Raw genomic sequence first — 16,591 nt, forward strand, 5'->3', positions numbered from 1 at the left:
CCAGAAAACTGTGTGATCAAACTCCGACAGCACAAAGATGATGATAAAACCAGGTCTGTAGAAGATGTCATGGCACTTTAACACAGCAATGCTCAGGTCATGAAGTTCAGAATGAGTTGACAGATTGGACAGTGAGAAATCACCATTTAGCGCAGACAGTGCTGCTACAAACGCTATCTTTGGAGAAATGCTAATATTATTTCTGCTGTGAGTGTTCAGATGAACTTTTCCATCTGTTCTGTTTGGATGCCGCTACTGATTTTGCACATTCGATAACTTCAAATTGAAGTAGCCTGTGCGTCAGCTGTTTAAAGGATAGACTGATGGAATTCAATCTGCTGAACAAACTGGGAGCCGTCTTCATTTGAAGTAGAAATGAGTGGGGCGCCAGTGGGAAAAAGCAATATTGTCTGCTCTTCCCTCACTGGACAAGGTCAATTAGAGAAGGACATAGATTGGCAATCAAACCTGACACCAAAGATTGACTATGGTGATTATAACCATGCAGATGGGGGGCTTTAAAGGTTATTAATAATGATTTATGGAATTGATTAAAGCAGTGGGGTAGGATTCCGTGCTTTAAATACATTATATAAGTCTGGCACAGAGAGCGTTTGCCACTGGTGGGAACTCCAGTTCTAAACGCAATATGTCCAGTGAGAGGGTGGTTTGTCATCTGGGCGGTGGTGGGGTTAGGATTATGATTACAGAGTGAAGACAGATGAAAATACAATATATCATATGAGTTTCCATAGACTGACTAGAAACAACATTACGCATCCATCAAATGTGATATACAACCCCTGCGATATAAGAATTGTTATTAATGAAGTCATATTGAATGTCAGAATGTTTCATTTTATTGCAGTGTGCCGAGGTATTTTTGCACTTTTCCATTTGCAAATATTTTTTAGCACTCCGGATGCTGTTTGACGGTGCATTTGAGCTCTATAGGTGCTCACATCGTTGTTTATTATGTTCCATCAAGCACTATTGCTGCGGTTCCAACAATAAATGCAAATCCGACCTGCCTCTGCGTTTTCTGTGGGACTGCGCTATTTTTTTCATTTACCACAGCCTTTTTTTTTGTTTTTCCACCACTTTGACCTACGCTCCGTATCGTGCCTGAATGCAGCGGCGCCCGCGCAGCAGAGTTGCTGATGGGGAGCAGTCGTGAGGTTTCGCTCTGATGAGTGCAGTGTGTGTCTGTGCAGTCAGGCTGCGGTGGCAGCAGGATCGGGGGGCTCGGCCAGATGTCACGGCCCCGGCCGTGCCTCCACCTCCTCCTGGAAGACCCTAAGCTGTCCCCAATTTTCCTTAGTGCTAATTAGTTTTTCTAATCTGCATCTACTTTTCAGTATTTGCAACCCAACTGTTAGGTCTGTGTTTATGCAGATCAGGCAGATTTGGGTCCAGATTTCCGTCCCCCTTTTTATTAAAGACAGGGAAGCTCCACCATGAATAAACACCATTTGCTTGGTCGCCGCACTGTTTCACAACCACTTATTGAAACACGCATGAAAACACTTAATAATTATTATAATTATCATAACAGCATCATAGTTATGGGTTTGATCCCATGACTTGGAGTTTTTGGGAAAAGGTTCACAATGTTCTGCTGTAATACATGGCGTCGTCTGTGAAGTTATTTGTGTGAATATCACACAGCAACACAAATTAGTTTGGTGATATTCCTCTCATCCGCAGGCTCTGATTAAACAGAGAGGCCGCGTGTAGTTCTCGCACAGCAGCCTGATTTTATGAACGATATACTGCATATATGTCTGGACACAGTGATCAGCTCGGCCTAGATTTAAGCAAATGCTTTTAAGTTCTAGTGCTAAAACACTACGGCTAAAGCACTGCAGCTGTCCACACAATGAGCCTGAGCTCATCCATATCAAGGCGCATTGTATTCTGCACCATGCGGCTGTGTTTAAAAATCATTTTGCAGATGATGATATCTGAAGAAACTATTAAAAATAAACCATCCATGTAGCAGAATCCTGAAGGATCGTGCACTGGAGAAGCAAACAGTGAATCTATTAGCTACAACTATCTCGCACAATGCTGTCAATATATCACATTTACAGTATATGAGGAAATAATGAGTAGAATTATTAATTACAGTTAATTTACTGTTAACTCTTTTAACAGTTTATGTCTGGAAAGTAGTTTTATATTCGTAAAATGTGGCTTCCTACTTATAAGACTGCAGTCTCTCTCTGCTTAAAGCAGATTACAGGACCAGATGTTATTGGTCATTGGTCATTTGTTAGTGACTCCTGCCCCAACGCTGCCTATTCAGTATAAAACATTATTGTATTTCACACGTCTCTTACATTTTGCCTTTTACCAGATGCCAGCATTTACAAAAAGTGGCAAATAATTTTTGGGCACATCCACAGAAATTAGACTGCGCTGTGACTAGAGTAAGGTTTTCATGGCTTTGCTTGAAGTATAAACAGGATAAATTTAAAACGTTGCCCTCCAGCTCAGCTCCCTCCAGTGGTTCAGTACAATGGATAGATGCCACGAAAAATAAAATGTGGGGTGCCTTGACTGAAAATCTTTTTGATCTACGGGGATGAAGAACATTGGAAACTGGGTGTTTGGAGCAGACCACGGCCATTACTTACAGCACAGGTGGTTTTACTCTTATTAGAACTAAGGAAGCATTGAAGGTCCAGTGATGACCCTAAGCCATTGGCTGGTCATTTCTTCCGCAGTGGAAATGATTTGTTAACTTTGTTCTTACTTTACTTTGGAAAGAATTCTCTAATAACGCCCTCAAGGTGATAAATCTTGAAACGCTGCATAAAGGAAAGGTTTTCAATACACGGCTTCTTTTTGTTTTGTTTTTTTTACAAAGAATCAAAGCAGAAAAAGTTATATATTTATATATATAAATTGTATTGACTTCTGAGTTGAGTTTTGGTATATTAAAAAAATATAGCACATTTACTTCTAAAAAAACATACCTAAACTAACATTGATGAGAAAATTTGAAAACATTGTGTGTTATTACTTAAAAAAATAATGCATCAGTGAAAAGAAAGAAGTCTCTGTTTACCCAGAGGCCATTTCAGACTGCGCGGCAGCTCTTCTAGCTTGTTAATCATTCCCCATACACAGTCAAAACTGACATAATCATTTGATGCATTACTGTGTAATGCTCCAGTAATTATTCTTTCCTTTAACAAGGCAGGAGAGTAAAACCAGGCTGCCCTACTTCCCTCCCATGTCTCAGTCATTTGTTTCTTCATTTTCTCTCAGCTTTGTAACAATCTCAGTTGAACTGGAGCATGGATGACGTGTGACCTAGGAGGGAGCGGCCTTTAACCTATCCAGGAAAGCTAATTAGCGTTATGGCACCGAGGCACACACAGCAGTTGTGTTGAATGTGGGATTCAGGGAAGTTTAATCGACCACACATTTCTTTCTGTACTTTTAAATTAAAAAAATACACCTACAGCACTGCGAGGTGGAAATCTTTTCTTGATTCTCCACTGTTAGAGTTTGGGGTGAGAGGGCATGGCTCAAAGGCACCTGGTCGGCAGGTTGTGACCGGGGTCAGAGATTGCCTCATTCACTTCCAACGCAGAGGTTTTTCTCTGCCAATCTGGGGATTTGAACCAGATGACCTCAAGGTTTCATGGCTCCCTTTCCATCTGTGGCAAATTGTGTTTCTTGCTTCGACCCCGGGATGATTGTCAGAGGTGTCAGACCTACACTGTAAGTAATTGCAGGTCAAATCATACAGTTTTCAGCAGCGTGCGCACTAAAACATTTGAGTTTTAGATTTTTTGTGCGAACCTGCTGCCTACGCTATTTACTGTACTGTCCATCCACACTCCTACTGTATAAACACTTGCAAACTGTATTACATTAATAAACTTTGTTATTATTTCTATTCATGCATTCATAAGAAGTAGAGGATTCTAATGTATGTGGCCATGAATCATATATTTATCCCACACATGATGTTCATTATAGTAGTACAGTATATTCACTATTGCATATACTCTCATATATACTATCTAGTTATATACAGTAACATTCGTATTGCGTTTAACTACAGTACTTGAACCACATTCTAAATGTGTATTTGTGAGTAGATCATGGATCAGATGACATCATCTTGCTCCTCATAATACAGCAGTTGTGGTTTTGCTCATTCTTCTTCACTGAAACTCTCCCAGATGAAATCATCCTAAACATAAGCTACGCTGTACAGCATGTTATTTTCGTACTGCAGCTCAAGTTTTAATGTCATAAAGTAGTTTATTATAATTTATTATGAAACATGTACTGTACAGCATTTAGATAGGAACGTGTGTGTGGTGTATGAAGATTAAAATAGGAGTAAAGTCAGTGAGAGGCGACCGGAGCGAGGGAGGAAACGGTATAAATGAAAGTAGAGGTGAGCCAACGAGAAACACATCCTACATGGTTCAGGAGACTAATTATACAAGAAGGCCAAGCTAAGTCGACCACTTCAGAGAGTATGCGGGCTACGCAGGGACCAGGCGACATGGATACCCCATTCAGAGGAGGGAAACAGCTTCTCATGCATGACTTATTACCCCAAAGACTCACGTCCGTGGCAGATAAGTCACCTACTCCTTCTAGCCTTGCTCCTCCGCGGACACAGATCCTGTAATGATACATTTCACTTCTGGCGATTTTCAGTTTGATGGGTAGAAATCTGAAAACAAAAAAAGGAAAAACCGGGCAATGTGGGACATCATCTCTAACCCCCATCAAAGAGCTCCCTCTTCACATCGTCTGGTAATGCGACACAGTGCCAACCCCTCATTTTCCCGCGGTCCATCTCTAATGGGATTTGGGTTTTATATTAAGTCCACCTTCCCCTTCCCACCCTCCCCCTTGTCCTGACACTGTAGCATGAGTGATATGAATTTAAAAAGTAGCTAAATCCACAGAGCGAACTTCAAATAGGATTTTGTGAGCCTTTTGCAGTTAAACAGGGCCTTCCAGGTAAACCTGTCCTGTAAAATGACAGAAAAGGTGAAGAGTGCGGTTATGTAGGGCATCGCTTGTGCACACGCTCACAAAAGCCTTTCTTCTACACAGATCGACCCATGGGCCTCAGTAAGGTAGATTTTCTGCCTTAGAAACTGTGCCAAAAGAATGTCACCGAGGGTTTTACGTGGGCAGTCAATGAACTGATTGAGGCCACACACACAGACACGCACACACATGCACGCACGCACGCGCGCACACACACACACGCACACACATGCACGCACGCACGCATGCGCACACACACACACACACACATACACACAAACACACACGCACGCACACACACATGCACACATGCACACACACACACACACACACACACACACACACACACACACACACACACACACGCACGCACACACACACACACACACACACAAACACACACACACACACACACATACAGCACTCTGAGGCTGTACTTAAAATACAATGGCAATACTAAGATACTGTAATTTTACCATATCAAGATCATCATATTGTCCTTTTGAGAAGAGGAATGTTGAGGGCACCAGAAGGAATTCATTACCTGGGAGCCGTGATTGGGAGTAAAAAATATCACTGTGTTTAGCTTTACACTATAAGTTTTGTTGTGATGACAGAGCTGCTGCACCTACTGGTTATTAGAATTCATCCTCTGGGCGTAACTGTGGATCTGAGTCAATCATAACAATACATGTCTTGGTCGTATATATATATACATTATAATATACATTTTTAAAAGAATCAATTTAATGATTGCGGTAGAGGAACAGTCAAGGTATGACTTGGAATGATATGGTTTTATGTGTATCATGATTCTCATTTCAAAATATTATGTTTCAATTTTTAACAGTACCGTGAATTTGGTCAAACTCTATTATCAGCATCTTACAGTACAATTGTTAAAATAACTTTGAACATGTGTTGATTCAGATAATTCACTTTGCTTATATAATTATTCAAAAATGTAATAAAACATTTTCTTCATGTTACACAGCTCTGTTCCTGTAAGTGTTTTATGAGATGTTGTTTCAAGAGAGATAAAATAGTAATTCAGCAACATGGTGGAGCATTTTAAAGTGTCCGCAGTCAAAAACTGACCAACAGAAAGTCCACATCCGCAGAGGAGCCTCAGTCTAATGACATGCGTTTAGTCTTAATCTGGCTGACATGTTCAGTGTTACAGCTAATTAGAGAAGTAATGCACTGGTCAATTAGTAACTGCCTCGACAGCAGCTCATCTCTACCATAATTAGTCGGGACATCTGAATTGTTCCTACATCATGTACAAAGTCATGCGTTCATCTAAGAATTCTGCCAACTTTTTCTTTTTTCATGACAGAATTTAGAGCATTGTTGTAAGTGTTGGGCAAAATAAAGCAGTACCAAGAGTGAGCACATGTGGAACTGTGGGATGAACTCCTCGATTCATCGGAGTCACCAATTTAGCAATAAATAATTGATATTTACATTGTGGTGAATAAAATTGCAGAATTTATAAACTTCTATAATGAGTTAAAATCCTGTATTTCTCGTATATGTGCAGTATGGGAGTTGAATGTGTTACTTTCATTCAAGACACAATTTCCATAACAGGTAGACTTCCTCTTATTAACCATAACCCTGATCTTTACATTAACTAGGAGCAATGATTCAATTTTTTCAGCCTTGGAATTGACTATTAATGTAGGACTGGCAATAGCAAATTAAATCTTTTAAAATAACTCAAGGTCAACTCGCTGTTTTGACTGCGTGTACCTTGAAACTATTTAGCCACACACGAGCAGACAGGCCACGAGCTCTGTGAGAACTCGGTGTAAACTAATCAGAGCTTCTCAAAACACCGCTATAGTCAGTAAACAGCCAGAAAGTATTTATGCAAGGCTGCACTACTGACTACTGTTATTATTATGATTTTTTCATGGTTTTTATAGCTGATGATTCTGTTTAGCCAGCAGTATATCTGCTATGTAACAGTTCCAGATGTGGAGGTGTCCTCCTGCACAAAGATACTGGGTTCATCCTGGTCCTCGCTAAAGTTTCAGGATCTCACCCCCAGCGCTGTTACAGCGATGCTAATCTGTTTTGTTCTATAAGTTGCCAGGTCCGTATGCAGCAGCGCTCGGTTCCGTGCTTCTGTGCCTCGGCCCGGGTCACTCTCTCTGACACACAAACAGAGATTCACTTTTGGCAAGACGCTTGCACAAACAGAGAGCGGCTGAAGATAAAGCGGAGGGTGAAGATAAAGAGACCACTGGTGCAGCTCTTCATCATCGCGATTCCCCAGAAGTGGCTCAACTTTGCTCCGTGGCAGCTTTGACTATGTCAGCATCAAGATCTCTGCTGCATCCTCTGTTATCCGGCGTGTGCTCTGTATGTCATAATGCCAGCAGATACAGCAGATTCCGTCGTCCCAGAGTAGCACTCATCGATTTAGGCAGAACTGTCAGCGGCCGCGTCGCACAACGGCCCGTCTTCCCTTCGGCCTTTGAAAAGGTATATTAGAAAAGCAAAGAACAGCGTTTCTTCAGATCAATGTAAAATGTGTGGCTTCCTTAGTGAAACTATAGCATAGCGCAATGCTTTGGCAAATGTAATTGCATCCCCCTAACGTGACATCATTTACAGTTTACTGCTGTTTCGGACTCATTGCAGTTCTCACACATATTACGGTAATAATGCTCATTATAAATAATACCAGTCCATTGACGCGGCGTGGTGAAGTCATTATCACACCCAGAGTTGTGCCCCAGTAGGTCATCTGCTAGCATTTATCTCATCTACTAACGATATGAGTGAGACCTTTGAGATCCAGCTGTGGTGACTAATTGTAGAGATGTAAGAATAATTTTTATTGATGCAGGGTTTTAAATGAAAGACTTACCATCATACTGTATAACATACCAACAAACAAACAGGGCTTAAAGGCGTTATCAATAAAAATATGTGTCATAAAATGCTGAAGCACTGAAGCATTCACTGCGTGCTGCAAACAGCAGTGGCCGTTGCCAGTCGTTCCCCGATTCATCTGTTTGGACGGAGAGGAACGGATCAAAGATGAGTCTCTGAAGCACAGAGTCACAGCAAGGAGCCACTTTCAGGCCCGTGAATGCCCTCTCCTGCTCTCCACCACAGGCCAGCATGCTTTAATTGGTAGCGCTGAGACAAAGGGGCACCACACACATTCTTTTTTTTTTCCTCCACAGCAAATAACAAAAACAGACCAATAATGCTCCACCCTCTGGTTGCCTCCATTTTGTCGTCTCGTCTCGAAACACGTTTAGTTTCCAAATGCAAATTTCAACAACTCATGAGAACATTCCTATTGGTGAGATGTCCTTCGTGTGGTACATCACTCATGTGATGCTTCCTGGGTGGACACTTGTAACTATAACTGGCTTAGAATGTGATCACCTTCTACAGCATTTGACAGATTTGGCAAATATTTGCTTTCTGTTCTTTCAGGACATCACTATTTTCATGACATCACTAAAGAACAGGGACAGTGATATCCCAGTAAAACACAATTTATAAGCATTTACTTATTTCATTTTCTAATTACATAGTGTGACAATAGATATGGAAAGCTCATTTTTGCTTGAAGTACTGTAACACAGACATGAGTTATATCAGTTTATCTATTTGTAAAAGCAAGAGGGTAAAAATGTTGAGCGTGATGGTTCCCAGGCCTGTAAGTTACAGTAATATGGCTCATTTGATCCTTTAACAGTGCAAGCTGTCGCAGAGCATCACAACAGCGTATGGAGCGCAGCGGTGTTTGTGTTTTGGGGCTTTTTCAGCTCATTACCAAGTAAATTGAAAAAAAAAGACGATGACTAACCTTAGTTAAAGTGCAGTTTATTGTGTATGCAGAGGGAAATGAAACATCTAATGTATATAGAGTTTGGCAAATGCTTGATTACATCTGGGCAACGCAGCATCCAAAGAGTTAGAAGAGAAGCGCAATTGTTACTAATGACGAGTTCATCAAATTCAACAATAACGGGTGTCTTCTACTTTTTTCAAGGCTCGCTGGTGTGTTGTAGTGGTTGGGTTGTCTGGAGTCTGGATTGTCTGTCTATGTGTGGTCATGTGATGGGACTGGCCTGCCTCATGCTCAAATGACAGTTTGGAGAAGCTCCAGCGAATGAAATCATCAAATGAAAATGATGATATTGATAACCTTTTTCTAACCATAACCACATCAGAGATCTTCTGCTGTGTATTTACTGGAAGGGCACAAATATCACTTACAACTGATAAACGTAAAAGTAAGATTATATAGGTATATTACTAATGCTGTAAAGACATGAATTTGCACCAACACTTAGAGAACGAGAGAGAGGACGGGGTTTGATTGACAGTCGTTATGAGTTCCGAGGAACGGGGAGTAAATGACAGCCTGCAAGGAGCCAAAGGCCGACACCCTTATTTACCTAACACCTTAACCATGGACCAGGAGGCACCAAATGGTGTGTTATGACGCAGACGTGCAGCCTTCTTGTCTTCTCGTCTCCGCTCAGCTAGACAGAACTCAAATGTGTGTGTTTTGCCTCTGTAATGTACAGTGACGGCCTCCTCAGATTCCACGTGTGCGCAAACACATTCTTCCGACGCGCGCGGCTGTTTGTCCCTCCCATAGGGTGTTAATCGCACACAAGGTCTAGATTACATATCTTAGCGAGGCAGCGGCGACAATCAAGAGGAGCAAGCCACAGTCCAGACAGGCTGAGCAGCAGGGAGCAGCTCCTCCCTCAGCAGCCCAACACTCTTATTTTGAAAAAAAAAAATGTCTCAAAACAATATAAAAGTATGACTTTTGGAGAACTTTTCTTTGGCTCTAGCTGCAGTGAAGCCGTCATCCTGGCAAAGGCATGAGCAGTATGCGTGCGGCTTAGACAAGTGATTCCTGACTAGACATCTCATTAAGCAACGAGTGTACGGGAGTTAAGTTCGGCCTTGAGCGTCTGGGCCAGACGCAGGTTTAGCATCATTTCCATTTGAACTCCGGCCTGATCTACATGATGAGAGGAGTGGACTGAATGACAGTCAGCACAGGGAACTTTCTAAGTACTTTGTATGCGTTTATATTTGCATTTAGCTCCGTTTTAATGTTGATTTACTAACTTTACTAACTGTATAAAAAAACAGATAAGACTTAAAATTGTATAAGTACTTTAGGAGTATTTTAGACCTACTATTTCAGATTAGCAAAATACCAAAGGAGACTGTCTGTGATCTTTCTTTAAGGATAAAAGCGGTGTGTTAGTAGATTGTCAACCCAAATTTATCAGGCCAGCAAACATTACAACAGCCCACCGGCAGCCTTTTCGCTGGCCGCGATCAGACATGATCGCTTCTGAAGTGTGAGGACATTTCGGCACGGGCTAATTAATTGTAATAAGGCTGGCTGGCACATACGTTGGCAGTGACAGCCATGGGGCGAAGGCTCAGCTTCCGCACCGGCGCCGGCGTGGACCCGGAGCCGTCAGGCCGCCGCGCTCCAGAGACTTGCTCTGGCACTCACCTAGATACACATCTGCTCTGATTAATCGCCTGCTTCGCCTAGTGCATACATTTCATTATCAGCTTTAAGTGGGTGAAAACAACAAGGATCAGGGCATCGAGCGTGGCTGCGACAAAAGGGAAGATGAATCAGAGGAAATGTGAGCGGAGTTCACTGACGATGCCCGTTCCACGCGGGTCCTTCTCGTTCTTCTTGGAGGAACTTTTAGTCATTTCTGACCTTTATTATCATCTGCAATATCACGGAGCTCATCTGTTACTGCACAAAGGAGCCTTTCATGTCTCTGAGCTACTATGACTTGCTATTTCCACAACTAACAGCAAAAGCATGTATTAAAGAGGCAAAACACCAAATTAGAGCACTGCTTAGTCATTGGAAATTAGAACCGCGTGTGAATGTCTTGCGTCACAGCTTGTGTGGTTGTTGCAGCGAGGCCCTGTTTAGCGCCTGCCTGAGACTCATCAGTGGGATCAGTGGAATCGAACCCCCTTAAAAAGCAGCCACGGACGCATTCAAGGTCAAAGACCGCCGCCCAAGGGCGACTTGACAGTGGGTTCTGAGAGATGATGAAGGCTGCACACAGCAACACGTTTGCTCTGAAAGCTGCATTCTGCAGGAGGGAAAGCGCTCCCGACACATTCCTGGGGCCGGTTCTTGAAGATCGTCTTGTCCGCCGGCGCTTGCATCGATTTTATGATTATTGGCGTCCTTGCCTGTCAGGAGCAAACGAGCTCGGTGTCAGAATGTGAGAAAATCTCACGAGGGGCACGATGCAAACTATTCTTACAGACTTCCTCTTCGTGCCAAAGCCTTTTTTTGGGGCTCCAGCGTGGATCAACGCTGCCACCCTCTGGCCGCCGCCGCTCATTGCGCTCCCTCATGCACACAGAGGGCGACGCCAAACCTTTTAAGACAGACCAGAGTTATGCGGGCGTGTTACGCAGCCCTCAGAGCACAGCAGTGGAACGTGAAATGAAATGAAATGGGTCAAGGAGATTTAGATCTAGGACATATTGTCAAAGAGAACAATGAGCGCGGACTTGGGAGTAATTGGTAGAAAAGGGTAAGCATTTGTCATGTTAGTTCAGACTGGGCTCGGCGCATACCTAATAGGGTCTTGCACAATTTACAGCACAATTTAAAGCGGCCAATGCAAATATGGCGTCGGCTGCTTTATTACAGCCGACGCCATATTGGCTCTTCACAATGATAATTTATATGTGTCGCCCTTCAGCTGCTCGTTAAGACGCGCTCTCGCTCATGTTTAAAATGCCACCGATGACAGTTTTTACTGCAGCGGCGGTGATTTCATATTAAAACAAATGATCAATCAATCATGAATGTTTCTCTCTCTCTCTTCGCAGCTCGCTGTCATTCAAACATCAAGCTGCCCTTTCGGAATCAACGGCGCGCCCTCATGATGGCGTTTCTGTAAAACTAAGCTCCAGATGTGCTGAATTAACTCTCATCACGTTGCAAATATACATGTCACTGAACTTGGCTGAAGAACAGGACTGTTAGACTTTTTACTGGCACTTACAAATGCTGGTTAAGATGTGGGTAAAATGATGCCAAGTAAGTCACCAAGACACTTACAGTAAATAGTATCCAGTAACTGTTACTGAAATGACCAGTCGTTAAATATTTAATATTTTTTGAGTATACAGTATCTTCCCAACAAAACTTCCCATCGGGTCCGATAAAAGCATCCGTTTACCACTGTCTCCAAATCCTGATAGACACGTTTTTGGAGGGATGAGAATGCATGTAAATATTCAGAAAAGCCTTTGTAATGAATGTCGATGTCACGCCATGCTCACTCAGCAAATACTAGTAGCTGTGGTTGCAGTTCAGTAATGGAAGTACTACTACTAGAGTACAAGGAGGCCAGTAATGTTTTGACCGAACTGTTTGGTAGGTTGGCGACTACAGGACAAAGTAAATATGAAGCTGACAGACAGGCAGCTGCTGACATAATTTAATAAGCACTTAGCGAGACATGGCCCCTAACAGATATTTTATTAAAGGATTATTGAAGTAGAAATTTAAATATGTGGGTCACACCAAGTTAGTGCGAAGCAAGGCACCACAAGTTCAAAGTAAGATGATGAAAATCACACCTCTGACAGCTCTTACTGTAAGAATTATTACATAAGTAAACATTAATATTTGTATCGAGTTTTTCACCCATAGTGTTTCATCAACGTACATGTTTGATAGATTGTGCAAAACATTAAAAATATACGTTATGATGTACGTCCTGGTGTTTGATCCACTCTTAGAAGCGTCCTTTGTCCTTTTTGTTGGGGAAATCAGGCACCAGGCAAATGATCCCTTCCTGATATTCAAAGATCTTTTTTCAAGACCAACATGATCAAGGTCAAACACAAGTGATAAGAACTGAGCCTACAAACCAACTTCAAGAGTGAGAAGGTTCAGAAACAAGTTTGACCGAACCGCGTTTAAACACAACTGCAAATCCAACTAAAAACCATCACAACATCAACAATCTGTTTACTACCAACTTGTTAAAAATCCAATCATTCGTATTTGTTAAGTTCAACTAATAAGGCATCTTAACATCCAGCTATATAAACTACATCTTCTTTAGTTTGTTGAGCAAAAGAAAAACCTTTTTGCTGCACAGTTGCTGCCTTGTATTTCTCCCCCCTTTGTAATTGTGCCACAGTAATTCCCCGCTGCGGGGCAGGAGGGCAGGTGCACCTGCAGAGGGTTGTTTTTCAACCACAGCCACGTTCCTGTCAGGTAACGGAGACCGATCCACACGTCCTGGGTCTGAGTAGTGACCATGGCATTTTGGATGGTTGAGAAGAAGTCTTGGGAGCGCATTTGGTAGAGGTCGTAGTTGTGTTTGAAGTAATTGTGAGTCAGATGAAGATTTCTGCAGGTGTCCAGAGCCTCCTCCCATGTCTTGTTCTGCCGCACTAAGATGGGTTCATCCACAAAGCACAGAAAACTGTAGTTTCGAGCACATGGTGCATCATACCAAAAACTATCTCTCAGAATAACACAGTTTTCTATCGACAGCATGTTGTTCGGTTCTCCGCTCTGCCAGTTGGTGACGTTGTTTGTTTCTCCGTCGGACCAGATCCAGAGGTTTGAGAGGTCCGCCAGCCGTTGGAGACCAATCCAACAATCAGACGCGCACGGATTCTGCAGAGCAGCAAACTCAGCTGAGCTGTTAAACGTTGCCAGGTCGGTATAATGGGCTCTGCAGAAGCTTCTGGCGTCCGTTTGGTTTTTTTGGGTTTCTATAAAAAAGTAGAACCTGCCTTGGTGAGAGACCTGAACGAGCAGAGAGGCTCCGAAGACGAGGCAGAGAGAGAGGACGCTCCTCGTCGACATGATTTCCCAGGGTCGTCGTGACTTCGCTCGGTGGCAGCCTGGACTTGCAACACATTCAATTACATTCTCTGTTAAACACCTCCTGAATGAAAACCAAAGGCAAACAAATAAGCACAGCGTGCACCACTGCACATTGGGGTTGCGGACATTGTGAGGTCCCAATACTTTGCCTACAGAAGGAGCTTAAATACTGACCGACACTCGGTGTCAGATCTCAGATCTGTGTTTAGAGCTAAGTTTACATTCAGCACTTAATACTAACCAATCCTTTTGGATAATGTGTATTAGAAAGCTAAATAAAATGCATGTACCTTGGTATTGTCTGCAACGCAGCCACTTCTCTTATATTTGTTAGGGAAATAAGAGCGGGCACATCCTCCAACACTCCGAAAACAAATCCGGGTTTGTAAATCGCAGCTCACCGTCAGGACGCCCGGGGTCAAACGGTGAAGCTAAGCAGTGTGAAGTTCCTCGAAGATGTGTTTTTATGGATTTGAGTGAATGCATAATAAACAGATTAGGCTGCTCACATGTGTAATGCGGTAAATCGCAGGCAGGTCGGCTTCCTGGTACCGCAGCACAAGCCCAGCAGCCAGACTAAACAGGAGTATTTGTTAGAATGATCAGCTGATGTGTCAAATAAATTCAGATTCCTTCATCCCCACTTCGAGTTTCTCCTGTTCTGATAAAATATGTGTGGCTAATAAGGGGCTCATCACTGCTACCGTGAGCCAGTCCATGCACACCCTAATTTAGCCTCAGCTTCTTCTATGACATCATCCACTGACCTTCCATCTTAATTCATATCCACACTAATAGGTACAATCTGACCACCCTTGGCTCGTTGGCTTTAACTCCTTCTGCAGTACTTCACTGTCGTACTCAGGATCCTGGTAGCTTTCCAGCCCCTGCCCATCCACTGCCACCTTCACTTTGAATTGACATGCTGTGCTTTTCAGTCCCACACATTCCAGTCCTTAGTTATTCACAGAGCATCAAGCAAGGCTTTTTTGTCCAGGGCCTTGTTGATGACACCAGCATTGTGTGGAGAAGTCCTTTGCTCTTCCTGCCTCTGCTACTACTGGTCCTCTATTAGTAAGTTTACAGCCACAGTACAAATGGTGGCAGCTTTGGTTACTGTACATTAAGGGGGCAGTGCCATTGACTGCTCTTTAGGGGGTGACTTGTTTATAACATCCTATGACTTCTTATCATCTTGTTGTTTATGAAACATGACGAAAAGTCAATTTGAATATGAAAAAGAGAGGGTTTGCCTTGTTTACCTAACAAATACATTAGAACAAAGGAAAATTGTCACCAGTGATGAAGACAAATCATTGCATTTGGTTTTAGTTTTAAAACATCGCTCACTGGTAAATGAAAATGATTATTGTTAAAAATCAGCAAAAACTGTGACCTAAACAATCTATTCATTTATTGTATATTACAAATAAATGTCAATATTTTTATATATATTTGCTTAAAATAGCAGAGGAACAAATTGTGTTGTAGTAAAGAGAATATTTAGTATTTAATATCTCCCTCCTGCTCTAGACTCGTACACAGAAGTGGAGCCTTTGAGTGGGTGCGTTCCATAGGTTCTCCAGCAGATGGTGTCCTCCTCCAACAATTTGCCCTGAGCTGGCGTTTCAATAACCTTGACCAGCCTGCAGTTAATGGGTTAGGATGCACAATAAAAATGGATTGGAGCCCACCGAGTCAACATCTGTCAATAATTAACAAAGAAATATATCAGTCAGAAGATGCATTTTGCTGGAATCACATGATTGATTCATTTTGCATTTCCCTCAGCCTAAGCTTATTCTCACCAAATAGGCTCGTTCTACTTCTCTTTATACATAGCCTTCCACCACAGAGACTTCGGGTTCTGTAACCTGACCCAATATGACTGACAATCTCTATTGCCATGCACATTTTTTTGAGGCAAAGTGCTTACTATGCTTTAAAGAGGTTACTGTACATCTAGCAATCATTTAACAGTCATGCTGTGGAACAAGGAACGTAGGTCATAGTCTATTCGGCCTCTAGATGTCAGACGTCTGAAAGAAGCTCATGTTTATGTTTTAATCTTGAAATGAAATTGTTCAACACTATTTTGTCAGTCCCTTTTCAGCCCAGTATATATATATATATATACATATATATATATATATATATATACATACATATATATATATATATATATATATATATATATATATATATATATATATATATATATATATATATATATATATATATATATATATATATATATTTAACGCCCATTAATAGGACAAATTAAAGTTACTTTTGACATTTGGTTGTTCAGATGACCAACACCTGTAAAAGAATTACCAGGAGTAAGTTGGAATTTAGAGCAAAAGTCTTTTTTTCTGAACAGTCGCTGAGCTGCAGCTCTGCCGTTTTTGACAATGAGCCACAGTTCCCTCCAGCTGCAGGACAGACAGGCGGTCGGACCTGCACAGATCCATTCTCTGGCCACGAAGCGCAGACCGCTCCACACGTCGTGGGCCTGCGCTTTGAGCATCACTTTCTGGGAGTCAAGTTGAAGGCATTATAGTCCTGAAGTCTGAGGTTTGAGCCAGGGGCTATAAGTGGATAAAGGTTTTGCTTAATAAGTGGTAGTTCTAGTTCATTTAAACC

The 16,591-nt window shown here is 42.1% G+C and overlaps 1 protein-coding gene across 1 annotated transcript; it reads right to left on the reverse strand.

The window, feature by feature from the left end:
* Positions 1-12,727: 12,727 nt before the first annotated feature.
* Positions 12,728-14,664, reverse strand: LOC114852414 (P-selectin-like). Its single transcript, XM_029144777.3, has one exon. It carries the CDS (start codon positions 13,922-13,924, stop codon positions 13,166-13,168), a length of 759 nt encoding a protein of 252 aa, XP_029000610.1. The 5' UTR covers positions 13,925-14,664; the 3' UTR covers positions 12,728-13,165.
* Between the last annotated feature and the right edge of the window lie 1,927 nt (positions 14,665-16,591).

Source organism: Betta splendens, chromosome 3, assembly GCF_900634795.4.
Source record: "Betta splendens chromosome 3, fBetSpl5.4, whole genome shotgun sequence".
NCBI classification, from domain to species: domain Eukaryota; kingdom Metazoa; phylum Chordata; class Actinopteri; order Anabantiformes; family Osphronemidae; genus Betta; species Betta splendens.